Source organism: Pipistrellus hanaki, assembly GCF_964339955.1.
Source record: "Pipistrellus hanaki genome assembly, chromosome: Y".
In the NCBI taxonomy this organism is placed as follows: domain Eukaryota; kingdom Metazoa; phylum Chordata; class Mammalia; order Chiroptera; family Vespertilionidae; genus Pipistrellus; species Pipistrellus hanaki.
The window spans coordinates 1,021,962-1,037,545 of NC_140525.1; the positions used below are offsets into that span (position 1 = coordinate 1,021,962).

The window sequence follows — 15,584 nt, forward strand, 5'->3', positions numbered from 1 at the left end:
CATGAAAGACATCAACCAGCTGCCTTCTGCACATCTACTTGGGATGTGCCAGCAACCAAGGTACATGCCCTTAACAGAATCAAACCTGGAACCTTTCAGTCCACAGGCAGACTCATACGCTCTATCCACTGAGCCAAACCGGTGTTAGCCCACAGTTTTTTTAATCCACTCATCTGCTGATGGGCACTTAGACTATTCCCTAATCTTAGCTATTTCAAATTGTGCTTCTATGAGCATATGGATACATGTATTATTTCTGATTAGTGTTTTTGATTTCTTAGGAAATATTCCTAGAAGTGGAATCACTGAAGTGGGTTAAATGGGAGTTACATTTTTAATTTTTTGAAGAAACTCCATCCTGTTTTGCACAGTGGCTATACCAATGCATTTCCACCAGCAGTGCATGAGGGTTTCCTTTTTTTCATATCCTCAACAGCACTTGTCCTTTGTCGATTTGTTGATGATAGCCATTCTGACATGTGTGAGATGGTACTTCATTGTTGTTTAATTTGCAACTCTCTGATGATTAGTGACCTTGAGCATTTTTTCATGTCTCTTGGCCATCTGTATGTCCACATTGGAGAAGTATCTAAGTCTTTTGTCTATTTTTAAATTGGATTGTTTGTCTTCCTGTTGTTAAGTTTTATGAATTCCTTATATAGTTTGTATTTTAACCATTTGTCAGATATATCATTGCTAACTATGTTCTTCCATTCAGTAGTTCCCTTTTTTATTGATGCTTTCTTTTGCTGTGCAAGAGCTTTTTATTTTGATGTAGTCCCATTTGTTTATTTTTCTCTTGGTTTCTTTGGCCCTAGGAGATGTATCTGTAAACATTGCTATGAAAGATGTCTGAGATGTTACTGCCTATAGTTTCTTCTAGAATTTTTATGGTTTCATTACTTACATTTAGATCTTCTACCCATTTTGTGTCAGTAGTCTAGTTTCATCGTTTTGCATGTATCTGTCCAATATTCCCAGCACCATTTATTGAAGAAACTGTCTTGACTCTAGTGTATGCTCTTGCCTCCTTTATCAAATATTAGTTGAGCATAATGGCTTGGGTCAATTTCTGAATTCTCTGTTCTGTTCCATTGATTGGTGTGCCAGTTCTTGTGCCAGTATCAGGCTTTTGAGAGAACAATGGCACTGTAGTATAACTTGATATCTGGTATTGTGATTCCTCCTACTTTGTCCTTCTTTCTCAAGATTGTTGCAGCTATTTCGCATAAATTTTTTTATTCCATATAAATTTTTGGAGGACTTGTTCTAGGTATGTGAAATATGCTGTTTGTATTTTAATACGGATTGCATTGAATCTATAGACAGCTTTGGATAGTTTGGCCATTTTAATGATGTTGACTCTTCCAATCAATGAACACAGTGTATTCTTCCACTTGTTTATGTCTTCCTCTATCTCTTCTTTAAATTTCCTTTAGTTTTCAGAGTACAGATCTTTTACTTCCTTGGCTAACTTTATTCCTAAGTATCTTAATTGTTTTGTTTCAGTGGTAAATGGGATTTTTTTTTGGGGGGTGGGATCGGGGTATAAAAATGCCAGAGTATACCATTATCAGACTATAGATTATCTAGGAGTAGAACAGCAGCCCCTATGACCTGAGGTGGTCATCATTGGGTATCCATGATTAATAGCCCAGAGAAGGTTTCAAAGGTCTTATGTGCTCAAACTACCTAGATAAGGAGGTCAGTACCCTTCGTGGTTTTCCCTTCCCAATATGGAGACAACTGTGTCAAAAATGAAGAATTCCTTACTTAGTTCCCAGTCTCATGGTGGAGGTTTTGCTATGATCAACACAGTGATGAAACCAATAAGCAATTATAGCAATTTAGGTAGTACTGGCTTGACATGTGACTTGGTTTCACTTGGTGTGGGTATCTTTGTGAATAACTCAGATAATTCATTTAGGAGCTGTAATTTATTTCCCCAGTTGTGGTTCTAAAGAGAGAGGTCTTTAATCTGCCAGTCTGTGTAATTTTCTGAATTACAGATCACACAGTTGTTAAAAGTTTATCAGAAAAAAATACAGACCAGAGCAATGAGAATTAATGAGTTTTATCTATGCAATAGAGCAGCCATGCCTATTCTTGGGCATGGGCAGACCCTTGACTTCAACCCTAGCATTTTTCTACTTGAGGGGACTAACATCAGAATATATAGACGGTACACAGGGAAACTGGTGAACATGAAGAGAGGGAGAATTGGTCCAGAAGTATAAGCAATACATGTTTTCTTTTTAGTAATTTAGAATGCTTAGTCAGCTATTTACTTCTATGTCTTAGCCTTCACTTTACAGCTTGAAGGCAAGACTGAAATTCAGATTGAGATCATGGATTAGTCTTGTGGATTATTAGCCTTTTTGATTATTATTGAAGTTACCATGGTTCCCCGAAAATAAGACATCCTCCGAAAATAAAACCAACTTACATTTCTTGGTTTCCTTCTGAGTGAAATATAAGGCATCCCCTGAAAATAAGGCCCCCCAAGGCTAATCATGAGAGATTTGGTCCACTGATTCTGAAAGAAATGGAGTCACAAGAAATTCACCAGGAAATTCAGGAATTGGATTGTTATGATGATGTTCCTGAAGATGATGACATGATTGTCATTGAATAAATGAGTAAATTCTTGATACTGTAGGAATCACAGTTTGTCTGGTTTGTATTGACAACTACCGTACTACCATACCGTATACAGGTAATAAATTTTCTTTATTTTCATTTAACAATAAATGTGTACCCTATTCTTCTTCATGGAAAAATAAGACATCCCCTGAAAATAAGACCTAGCGCATCTTTGGGAGCAAAAATTAATACAAGACACTGTCTTATTTTCGGGGAAACAGGGTAGTACTTAAACATGTTTATCTAAAAGCTTCTCAGGACAGCTCTCCCAAGGGTGAAATAAAGGCAAATTCATAGACAGTTTTCTTAGGGAGTAGTCAGAAAGGTTGGATGGGACCATAAAGTTTTCAAAGTAATGTTTCCTTTGGTACTATTAAATAAATGTGGACTGCTGTCGTTAGACTGTTGTTGACTTTGGGGTGTGAAGAATGGTGGGCAGGAAGTTTGAAATTGCACAGGACTCTCCTACTGAAAGCAGATGCTTTTTTATTCACTAAGCCTTCTATTGGGCTATATGTTTTTATTCACTACGTCTCCTATTGGGCTATTTTTTATTGAGCTATAAGTTTTTATTTTGTGCTGTAAGTTTTCAGAAGATTCTGAAGTTCTTCAGAAGTTGTTTCTAATAGATCCTGCCAGGACTTTATTGTTGAAGGCTCAGAGCCTTGGGGTTTCTAATCCATATTATGGTAGTCCCTTCCCTTTCTTTCCCTTTTTTGATTCAGAGAAGCATTATTATTTTATAAAAAAACTATGAAAGGGGGAAAAACCCTATCAAATGATGACCTGTACTATTGATCATACCATCTGCATTTAAACATGAACAAAGTATAAACTACATTGTAAACAGGAACAAGCAAAATAAAAACTGTACTTTTCTGTATGGTATAGGTTTCTTCCCTTAATTATATTTAACTGCTTTTCCCTCCCTCTCCCTCCCTTCCTGTTATTCTATCTAGCTTGTGATTTGTACAATGGAAGAATCTAGAATTTGCAGACCAGGAGTGAAAGCAGACATGTTGTGTAACTCTCAGTCAAATGATATTCTTCAACATCATGACTCAAGTTGTGATGGCACAGGTAACAAACATTCACTGGAAGAGGATGAAGGCAGTCACTTTATAATAAAAAATAGGAATTTGGTGAGCCAAGCATACTGCATGCAAGAGTCAAGAGAGAAACCTCCTGGGCTTAAAGCTGGAATAGAGTCTTCTGAAAGTCAACAAGGTTCAGAGTGCAACAAGAACAAAGAAAGAACTTTAGGTAATACTCTCTGCTTAGTGGTTAAACATTTTTATACACAGCTCATTTACTTATATTTTCTACAGCACATATGATTACGGAATATTGCCAGGTTTGAGGTTGATGTTACTTAGCTACTACATCTATTTTCTTTGATCGGATCATTGTGCCTGTCTGCTACAGTTCCATGCAGGAGATGAACAAAGCAGAGTTGGAATCTTAGGTATAGGAACCATGGTTATTTTTCTCTGAATAATCAAAAATTATTTCTTCTGAAAATTTGGTGGCCAGTTTTGCAGAAATGGTATTTGATTTGCCTTATTATTTGATCAGTAATTGCTGTTATAACTATATATGCTTCATTTATTTATTTAAAGGATATTCACTAAAATTTAAAAATGACACATTACTTGTTTAGAAAGTGGGTTAATAAGAGTGGATTTTAAGGAATGTTTTCTTCCTTACTGCACTATTAGTTTGACAATTAGTAATTAGAATGTGGTATGTTAAATGTCATTAATAAAATCTAAAATAATTATTTTGCCATGCTATTTGCCCCTCAGTATTGTATCCCATTTATATATAATAGTTATCTTGTCTGATTTGACTGACTTCTGTACATGATTATAACCAGAATTTTCTTTCTTTAATCTATTCTTAATAAAAAGTATTTATAATCTCTTGCAACAAGACCGATATCTTCAAAAATAATAGACTCAATAGTGTTTGTAAAATAGTTTCACGTTAAATTGTTTTAGTTTTAAATGGAGAATAAAACTTACAGAAAATTTCAAATTAATTTTTAGTCTTACTATTTGCATTTAATAATTACATTCCTGGTTTTTTTTTTGCATTTAAATTTAATAAGAAAAGGTTTTAGTGCTAAAATTCAGTGCTAGAAAATTACTCATTTTGAAGTCACTCTGTTCTCCCTTTCCATATCCATAGAAATCTATAAGGTATACAACATATCAGAGTTCTCTTCAGATTACTAAAAAGAAAAATATTTTATGTACAAGAGTCAACACTTTAACAAAAAAAAGAGTTCCTATCCCCAGATCAAGAAATAAAACTTTTATTATTTAGTTTCTCACACTTATTTCAGCCCCATTTTTATCTCCACCAAAGTTTTTGAAGTGCTATTTAAAACTTTTCTCAAGGGATGAGCTAATTTGTCTTTCTTTTTTTGGCCCTATTCTTGACTAATACTAAGATTATGCTTAGTAAATCATCAGAAAACACAACTTGGGAAAAATGTTTATAATGGATTATGTGCATTTTACATACAGGCAAAGTGTGCTTGCTTTTTGAACTTTTCTTGTATATTTGTTCCTGATAGGAGGAAGTTCTTAAAAATATATTTCATCTTTAAGGAAAATATCTTAACTTGGAATCAGTGATTTGGCTAGTGTTTTTAAACTTTTAATAAGTATTACTTCTGTTTAAGGGCCAATTAGCCAATATCTACCAGCGATACAGGATAAGTGAAGAAATTTGGATGTGGCGCTCTCAGTCACAATTTGAAACTAGTTTCTGTAATTTAGCAGGTGAATCTCTATACCTAATTATATTACCTTAAATTATAGTCTCAGTGTCTGAACATTAATTTTATTTGGAATTTACAGATTGTATTAATTTTATCTTTTGGTACTTTTCTTTTATCTTGTTAAATTATTAGGAAAAGAAGTATTATTATTGATGCAAGCCTTAAATACTCTTTCAACTCCAGAGGAGAAACTGGCAGCTCTCTGTAAGAAATATGCTGATCTTGTGAGTATTAAGGGAGCAAGGCCCATGTAAAATGTCAAAATGTACATCTGCTTGATAAACTTTTAATGTATAATTTTGATATAGCTTTAAATGTAAGTTATATTCCATTACAGTGTTAAGGAAGACTCTTAATTTCTTAGAACTTGAGTTGGTTATATGGCCTTGATTTATGATAGGATATGTTGAAACATTGTAATGCTTTTGAGATGTATAATGGGTTTCCTAAAATTCAATCAGCCTCAAACATTTCTAGGTCAGCATTTTCATTTGTTTGTTTACATGCCTCTCTTGGGAATGAATATGTTCTGTATTTAAATTCAGAAATTCAGTACATAACTGCATAATAGAGGTTAAAGTTTTAAGCCATTTTGATTGATTGTGAGTTTTATGAAATAGTCTAGCATGCCAGTTTTCAATGAGTGTGCAACTGTAGGCACATTAGTGTGCCTTAAGAATTTTTAAGACATGCAATGCCAGACTAATTTAGTCAGCACACTGACCTTTTTCTTCCTAGACTGGGAAAAAATGGCAACCAACTTAAAAGCCTCTTGCAAACTTTTTGCTCATAAAAAGTATGAATTAGACTTATACCTATTTTTTTTGGTCAGGTTATTTGGTGTGCTGCAGAATGTAACTAGTTTTTATGTGTCATTAGATGAAAAAGATTGAAAATTTCTGCTATATTGGAATAGCCAGATGATGAAAATCAAAAGAGCAATTTTTTAAAAAGATGGAAATAAATTAAAAAAAGAGTAAGAAAAAAAAATGAATAAAGGATTGAAAATTAGTTAGAAAAAAGTAGCAGAATAGGTTAAGTAATGGACTTGGTAATGTGACAGATGCAGCCAGCCATAAAAGGATTAGGGGAGAAAGAACAGAGTTAGCACAGTGGTCCAGGACTGTGCTTTTCAAACTTGTGCAGGTCACTTTGATATTTTGTCAAATTGCATATTCTGATTCAATATGTGTAAAAAGATTAAAGTGATATGAAGTGGGTTGGAGTAGAGGCTAAGATACTGCATTCTAAGAAGTTCCCAGGTGATGACCTAATCTGCTGGTCAAGGGCTTAGACCAGCAGGTTCAGCAATCAAGTGGTATTTTATTTATTTATTTACAATTTTGTGGTGCATGAGGGAGAACATATGGTAAGAATTGCTGAATTTGTTTTAGAAAGTGATACATGATAGCTTATTTTTTGGTTTAGTTTTATTCCTATTCAGAGCAGTAATTCTTGGGAATAATAAGAGGTGTATATACTTTGGTTTAAAAATGTTTTAAAACACTTTTCATAAAACAATAGTTAGGATATGTAACTGAGTATACTACTTTGGGAGTATATCCTTGAAACACATGGATATCAGAAAGACAGATAGACCCCACCCCATATAGTGACCCACTTTGAGAGGGAATTCACAAACTTGGAGCTTCTCCTTGAGGAGAAAAAGGTTTATATCTCACATCAAGTATACCAGTTTTAAAGGATGCACCTTTCATGGCTTGCTGGATCTGCCATATTACCAGTCCACTAGTGGAGTATTTTGCTACTTTTCTACCTAAATTTCACCTCTTTGTCCATTTCTTTTTTTAATCACTGCCCATTTGACTTTTATCATGTGACTATTTCAGTGAAACTATCTTATATATCCAAAATATCTGGCTTTGAAAAGCAGTGGAGGTTCTGCTCCAGGACATCCAAAAGACTGTAGTAAATGAGGAACAGCTCTTAAAAGGAGGGGAGAACAGTTAGCTAGTTAGGGTGATCATGCCAGGGAGAGAGCAGATAGGCATTTAGGGGGATCAAACCAGCAGGGGAGGGCAATTAGGAGGATCAGGCTGGCAGGGAGGAGCAGTTAGATGGATCAGGCCAGGAGGGGAGAACAGTTAGGGGGATCAGGCCTGTAGAAGGGCACAGTAAGTTAGAGGGGTCAGATCAGCAGGTGGGAATCAGGCCAAGAGGGGAGAGCAGTTATGGCGATCATGTCAGAAAGGGAAAGCACTTAGAGCCATTAAGACAGCAATGGAGCAGTTAGGAATTTTCAGCCAGCAATCAAGTGAGTGGTTAGAAGTCAGTGATTCCAAATTGTGAGAGGGATCCTGGATTGGAGAGGGTGCAGGATGGGCTGAGGGGACCCTATCCCCATGTACACAAATTTTGTGCAGGTTGGGTGAGTGTTCCCTTAGCCCAGCCTGCATCCTCTCTAAACTAAGACCCCTTGGGGTATGTCTGACTGCTGGTTCAGGCCTGATCCCCATAGCAGGCTCACATGAGGGGGCGGAGGGGGGGGGCACAGTTAGGGGCAGCTAGGCTTGCAAGAGAGGCAGTTAGGGGTGACCAGACCCTGGGTGGGGGGTGGGGAGGGCTATACGAGGCAACCAGGCCTGCAGGGAGGGGGGATAGTTAGGGGCAATTAGGCCAGCAGGCTGAGGATATTAGCGGTGATTAAGCAGGCAGCTGAGCAGTTAGGAGCCGGTGGTCCTGGATTGTGAGAGCGATGTTTGACTGCTGGTGTAGGCCCAATCTTACAGGGATCCCTGAGGGGTCCCAGATTAGAGAGGATGCAGGCTGGACTGAGGGCTTCCCACCCCCCTGCACAAATTTTGTGCACCAGCTCTCTAATCTATACTGATAAAAGGTTATATGCTAATTAGACTGGGAGACTTTCCAGACATCCTTCCAGACAAAGCCATAGTAGCAGGGCTGAGGCAGAGGCTATTATGGACAATCAGGTCTGGAGGGGAGGGCATTTGGGGGCGAGCAGGCCAGCAGGGGGGACAGTTGGGAATGAACAGGCTGGCAGGGGTGCCATTGAGGGAGAGCAGTTTGGCAGGGGGACAGTTAGGAACAAGCAGGTCTGTAGGGGGTGAGTTGGTGATCAGGCTGAAAAGGGAGGCAATTGGGGGTGAGAGGGCTGGCGGGGTGGGCAGTTGGGGGTGAGAAGGGAAGCAGACAGAGTGGTTAGGGTCGATCAGGCAGGCAGGTGAGTGCTTATGAGCCAGCAGGCAGACATTCCCCAAGCGATTCTGGATTGGAAAGGGTGCAGGCTGGGCTGATGGACACCCCCTTCTCCAGCTCCCCGCTCCCTGCCCCATGAACAAATTTCATGTACTGGGCCACTAGTCTATATATATAAAAGCCTAAGCTACCATTGCATCCAAACAGGTTTTTCAGATTACCGGCCAGGCTGTGTGGGGTGACTAGGCTGACAGAGTGACCAAGTGAAGGGTGACCAAATGATTGAGTAGCAGGCTGCATGGGGCGACCAAGCCAGTGGGGAGGAAAGGCCAGTGAGGGGCAACCAAGCCAGCAGGGGAAGCAGTAAGGAGTGACCAAGCTGACAGGGGGCCAGTGAGGGGCAACCAGGCAGGCAGAGGATCAGTTGGGGGGACAGTTGGGGTGACTAGGCTGGCAGGGAGGACAGTTGGGAGTGACCAGACCAGTGGGGGGTGGGCAGTTAGGGGTGATTAGGCAGGCAGACATGTGAGCAGTTAGGGATCAGTGGTCCTGCATTGTGAGAGGGATGTCCGACTGCTGGTTTAGGCTTGATCCCTAGGATTAGAGAAGGTTCAGGCTGGGCTGAAGGAACTTCTCCCCATGCATGAATTTCATGCACCGGGCCTCTAGTATAAAAGGCTGTGTGACGACCGACTGACCAAACAGTTGGTACATATGATGCACAGTCAGTTTAAAAATAAATATTGACTTGCACATGCACGAGATATATATATATATATTTTATTGATTTTTTACAGAGAGGAAGAGAGAGGGATAGAGAGTTAGAAACATCAATGAGAGAGAGTCATCGATCAGCTGCCTATTGCACACTCCCCACTGGGGATATGCTTGCAACCAAAGTACATGCCCTTGACCGGAATCGAACCTGGGACCTTTCAGTCTGCAGGCCAACGCTCTATCCACTGAGCCAAACTGGTTTCGGCAATATAAGAAGAAAAGTAAAAAACAAAATATCAAGAAGAAAAATAGAAATTATAACACATATGTTAAAATATAGACATCAGAAAATCTATATACATATATATAAAAATTTTCCCCTTTATTCTACCTATTTATGTATTCATGTAATTTTGGAAAAGAATAGAGAGCAGATAGGCCTTAGTTGGTGATTAAAACTAATTTTGCCATTAGTAGAAGAGAACAAGTGAGGAGAGTAAAAACAGAAGCAAAAAAATTAACAAACAAAGGAAAAAATGGAAGAAGAAAAATTGGCTAGTGAAGAAAGAGAAAAGGTGTCCATGGACTTGGAGGTGGGGAGAGGAAATTAGATATATGAATAATATCAAGTTTTAACAGGGAATAAAAGGATAGAGGAAACTAAAGCAGTAATAGGGTAAGAGAAACAGGATGAAAAAGAAGGAAAGTGAGGAAGAGAATATTGTCATAAAGGAAAAATTGAGTAAAATAATGCTAAAAGGAAAAAAATAGAATGTAGAACACTAATCCAAAAATAAAATATAATAAAATAAAAATAATAACTTTTTAAAGGAAAAATAATAGTAATAACAAAAAATACAATAAAAAGATAAGACAAAGTGAGAAAAGAGGAAGAAATATTTTAGTTCATTAAGTAAAAGATAAAAAAAGTAAACAAGTGAAGTAGTGAAGTTTGCGGAGCTTCAATGACTCATGGGAACTGGTTTAAAACCCCCTCTTCTAATGTTCTGGCTGATATGTCTGTTTCCTGTCAGGTAGTCAGCACAGTGTTGAAGTTCTCTGCGATCAACCTCTCCTCTGTGTCATAGGCCACAATCTTGGTTTCAAGCAGGTGGGATCTCTGCTCACTTTCTTTCTTTGCCTGCCTTCTGTTGTATTCCCACAAGAGTCCATTTCTGACACAACCCGTGAGTGACATTGTTGCTGTATTAATTTCTGGGACCAAATGGCCTCTCAATCCAGTGTGTAGACTCTTCTTCCTCAGCCACACTTAAAACTGGGTTTTAGGGATGGATGGTCCCAGACCAGGTTTCCTGCTTGTCTCCCTATTCTCCCCAGTTTCCACACACACACACACACACACACACACACACACACACACACTCACACAACTTTCCTGAAGCCTTGGTGAGTGTTTTTTATTGAAAGATCCTATGTACTAGTTTAGCAGGCAAAAGCAAGGATGTAAAAAAGACAGAGGAACCCCTATGACTTGTGTCTTTCTTCCGTGTTGCACTGCATGGCCAGTTTAGACTTTCAGACTGCCTTTCTGGTCACAGTCTCCAATGGCTGTTGGATTAAATCCAGTGATTCCCTCTGCCAGATGCCCTGTGGACCCCTTCCACATTAGAGGACTACCCTGACTCCAAGGCCCATGTTTTGGTGGAGTGAAGTCTTGCTCTGAGACTCTAGTCCCCACTGCGCCTATTTGTCTCTCCAGCCCAGAACCAAGATCCTATCTCCAGACAATCTCTGACCTTTCTGTCCACTGATTGCCTCACCAGCTGTGTTTCATTTGCCAATTCTGGGTGGGTGTTACTCGATTCAGTTGTTTTCTTCTATCTCATCTGTGAAAAGGAGCAGGACCCATCCACATATTTGGCTGCTACCATTTCTCCTTCCACTACACATACTTTTTAGGCATCTGCAGCCAGAAACTCTAGAGTCTTCTTGGATTCACAGCTGAGGCAGCTGGTCTCTGGGTGTTGTAGCTGTGGAGTTCCAGGAAGTATAAGAGGTCTCCTCGATTGAAGGGAAGGCTGGGGTTCTGATCATAGCCACTCTCCCCTTCAAGGTAGTGCAGTCTCTGCAGCAGAGCTGGCCACTCCATTTTAGCAGTAGTAGAGGCTGACTAGCCAGAGGAGTCTGGACCGACAGTCCTGTGGAATATAACTGTCCCTCACTAACAAATACTAACACTCGCTGCACATTCATACATTCTCCTTTGCTCTCTCACTCACATTCTATGTGGCTGACTACCATCCTGTTGATCAATATTTTAGTTTTCCTCCATTTTTAATTTTTTGAGGAAAGTCCATACTTTATCACAGGTGCTGCACCAGTCTGGTTCCCACCAGCACATTAGCCTACTATCTGTCCACTTTTGAGAATTGTCTATTTAGATCCTTTACCCATTTTTTGATTGGATTGTTAATCTTCCTTTTGTTAAGTTGTATAAGTTCCCTGTAAATTATAAAGATTAGGCCCTTATCGGGTATTACATTGACAAATACCTTTTACTGAGTATTAGGCTTTCTTGTTGTTTATAGTTTCTTTTGCTCTGCAGAAGTTTTTTATTTTGATTAGTCCCGTTTATTTTCTCTTTTGTTTCCATTGTCCAAGGAGCTGTATTTGTAAATATTGCTACTAGAGATGTTTAATATTTTGTTGCCTATGGATTCTACTAAGATTTTTATGTTTTCCTGTCTTATATTTAAGTATTTTATTATGGTGATTACAAAATTAGCTCCACACAACTCTCCTGTAAAGCTAGGGTCCTCTGGAATTCCCAACATCTGGCAAACCAAGATACGCTGTGGACTTAGTAGTAAAACTTGATATCTAGTATTGTGATCCCTTCAAATTTATTCTTTCTTAAGATTGTTGTGGCTATTTGGGGTCTTTTAAAAATTTACTCCATGTAAATTTTTGGAGATTTTGTTCTAGGTCTGTGAAATATGCCATAGGCATTTTAATGGGTAGTGCATTGAATCTATAGATTACTTTGTGTAGTATGGGTATTTTAATGATTTTGATTCTTCCAATCCATGAACACAGTATATTCTTCCACTTGTTTGTGTCTTTCTCTGTCTCTTTTTTTAGCATCCCATAGTTTTCCAAGTTCAGATCTTTTACCTCCTTGGTTAATTTTTTCTTAGGAATGTTAATTTTTTTGTTGTAGTGGTAAATGGTAGTTTTTTTTGTTTGTTTGTTTGTTTTTTAGCTTCTCTTAATGTGAGTTCATTATTGGTGTATAAAAATACCTTTGCTTCTGGATGTTAATTTTGTAACCTGCTACTCTACAAATTTATTTATTAAATGTGGAGGTTTTTTATATACAATATATCATCTGAGAATAAGAACAGTTGTACTTACTCTTTTCCAATTTGGATGTCTTTTCTTCTTATCTGATCAATACGGCTAGCTCTTTCAGTACAACATCTAACAGCAGTAGTAAGCATGGGTATCCCTTTCTTGTTCCTGTTCTTAGGGGAAATGGTTTTAGTTTTTGCGCATTGAGTATGATATTGGCTGTAGGTTTGTCATATAAGGGTTTTATTATGTTGAGGTATGATCCTTTTCTAGTCCTACCTTGCTGAGAGTTTTTATCAAGAAAGGATGTTGAATTTTCTCAAATGCTTTTTTTGCATCAATAGGTATGGCTGTGATTTTTATTTCTCAATTTGTTTATGTGATGTATCACATTTATTAATTTGTCAATATTGTACCAGCTTTGTATACTTGGAAAAAGTCCCACTTGATCATGTTATATGAACTTTTTAATGTATTGCTGGATGATTTGCTAATATTTTGTTGAGCATTTTAGTATCTATGAAATATGGATCAGGATATTGGCCTGTAATTCTTTTATTTTGTAGTATCATTATCTGGTACTGGTAATGTCATAGAACTCAGAAGTGTTTCCTCTTCATGAATTTTTTGAGGAGGATAGATATTAGTTCTTTGAATATTTGGTAAAATTTTTCTGTGATACTGTCTAGACCAGGATTTATGTTTGCTGGAAGTTTTTTTTAAATTATTATTACTACTTCAGTATAACCAGTAATTTTCAGCCTATTCAAGAAAATTCTTCCTGTTTGAGTTTTAGAAGATTGTATTTTTCTAGGAATAAACCCATTTCATCTAGGTTGTCCAGGTTTATAGCATATTTTCATGAACCTTTGTATGTCTGTGGAGTCAGTTGTTAACTTCACTTGTGATTTTGAGTCCTCTTTCTGCTTCTTGGTGAGCCTGGCTAGAGGTTCATGAGTCTTGTTTATCCTTTCAAAGAATTAGCTCTTGGTTTCATCGATCTTTTGTATTGGTTTTTACTTTTTATTTTTTGGTATATATTTTATTTCTTCTCTGATCTTTATTATTTCCTTCCTTTTACTTACTCTGGGCTTTTCTTACAGCTTTCTTCCAAATTCTTTAAGATGTAGGGTTAGATCATTTAAGTTTTTCTTTTTTGTTTGTTTCTTTGTTTTTTGAGGTATGTGTGAGATGCTCTGAGCTTCCCTATCAGGACTGCTTTGACTATGTCCCATAGATTTTGAATTGTTGTGTATTTATAGTCATTTGTTTCTATTGTGTTTTTTATTTATTCTTTGATTTCTTTGGTGATCTGTTCATTGTTTAATATCATGCTATTTTGTTTGATTATTTTTTAGTATTTTTATTGTGGTTGATTTCTAGTTTTATGGCATTATGATCCGAGAAGATGTTTGATATGACTTCAGTCTTGAATTTGTAGAGATTTAGTTTATGTCCTCATTTGTATAAGTAGCATATTCCCTCTTTATTAGATGGAATGCGTTTGTTTTACCTTCTATATTTTTCTTTTTACAGAAGACCCTTTATGATTTCTTGATTGCTGGTTTGGTAATATACACATTTAGCCTTTTTTTTTTTTTTTTTTTGTCTGTGAAGTTCCTGATTTCACTTTCAGTTGTTTTTGAAAATACCTCATATGTACTTGAGAATATAGCATATTCCATAGCTCTGGGGTGAAATGTTCAATCTGATCTAGTGAGCTATTTAGGATTGTTGTTTCCTTGTTGAATTTTTGTCTAGAAGATTTATCCAGTGATGTCTAAAGCAGTGTTTCCCAACCTTCTCTCATGATGAGAATCACCTGGTGGAGTTGTTAAAACACAGATTCCTGAATCCCAACTAAGAAGTGCTAAACTAGAATTTTTGGGAACATATAGGTAAAATTGTATACTTAACTAGTGCTCTAAGACAGATTTTATATAAAGAGCACTAAGTTAGGTATGCAATTTTACCTATATGTTCTCAAAAATTCTAGTTTAGCACTTCTTAGTTGGGATTCAGGAATCTGTGCTTTAACAACTCCACCAGGTGATTCTCATCATGAGAGAAGGTTGGCAAACACTGGTCTAAAGGGTATTAAACTTCTCTTCTATTATTGTATTGTTGTCAATTTCACCCTTAATATCTTTCAGCCGCTGTGTGTGTGCGTGTGTATGTGATGTATTTGGGTGCTCCTATATTGGGTGCATATATGTTTACAGAGTTATGCAATCCTTTTAGTATTATAAAGTGGCCTTCCTTATCTCTTGTTATGGCCTTCACTTTGAGATCTATTTTGTCAGATATAAGTATTGCTTCTCTAGCTTTTTAATTACCATTTGGCTGAAAGATATTTTTCCATACCTTCACTTTCAGTCTGTGTGAATTTTTGTTCTGAGTTGCATCTTTTCTACACAGAATATATATGGATGATGTTTTCTTACTCATTTAGACTCTTTTGACTAGAGCATTTACATTTTTTTAATTAAATTATTATCTGTGTACATATCTTCCCATTGTCCCTCCCTCCCATATATACTCTCCCTCCTCAGAGTTTTGTGTCCATTGGTTGTACTTACATGTATGTATACAAGTCCTTCGGTTGATCTCTTATCTTCCCCAGATCTCTCTCCCCGCCTCGCTGTAATTTGCCAGTCGGCTTGTTGCTTTACTATCTCTATATCTTTTGTTTCATCACTTTATAATGTTCTTTATTATCCATAAATGAATGAGGTCATGTGGTGTTTCTCTTTCATTGACTGGCTTATTTCACTCAGCATGATGTTCTTCAATTCCATCCAGGTTGCTGCAAATGATGAGAATTCCTTCTTTTTTATGGCAGCATAGTATTTCATTGTGTAGAAGTACTATAGTTTTTTGATCCAGCATCTGCTGACAGACACCTAGGTTGTTTCCAAATTCTAGCTATTGTAGATTGTGCTGCTAT

The 15,584-nt window shown here is 37.3% G+C and overlaps 1 protein-coding gene across 2 annotated transcripts in view; it reads left to right on the forward strand.

Moving 5' to 3' along the window:
• LOC311615866 (gamma-taxilin-like) overlaps nt 1-15,584 on the forward strand; it is an 85,708-nt gene that overhangs the window by 22,038 nt on the left and 48,086 nt on the right. For both annotated transcript variants that reach the window (XM_084871301.1, XM_084871300.1), the window contains 2 exons: nt 3,603-3,906; nt 5,564-5,655. In XM_084871301.1, the coding sequence (XP_084727427.1) occupies nt 3,618-3,906; nt 5,564-5,655 (381 nt within the window). In that variant the 5' untranslated portion in view covers nt 3,603-3,617. The remainder of the gene's footprint in view (nt 1-3,602; nt 3,907-5,563; nt 5,656-15,584) is intronic.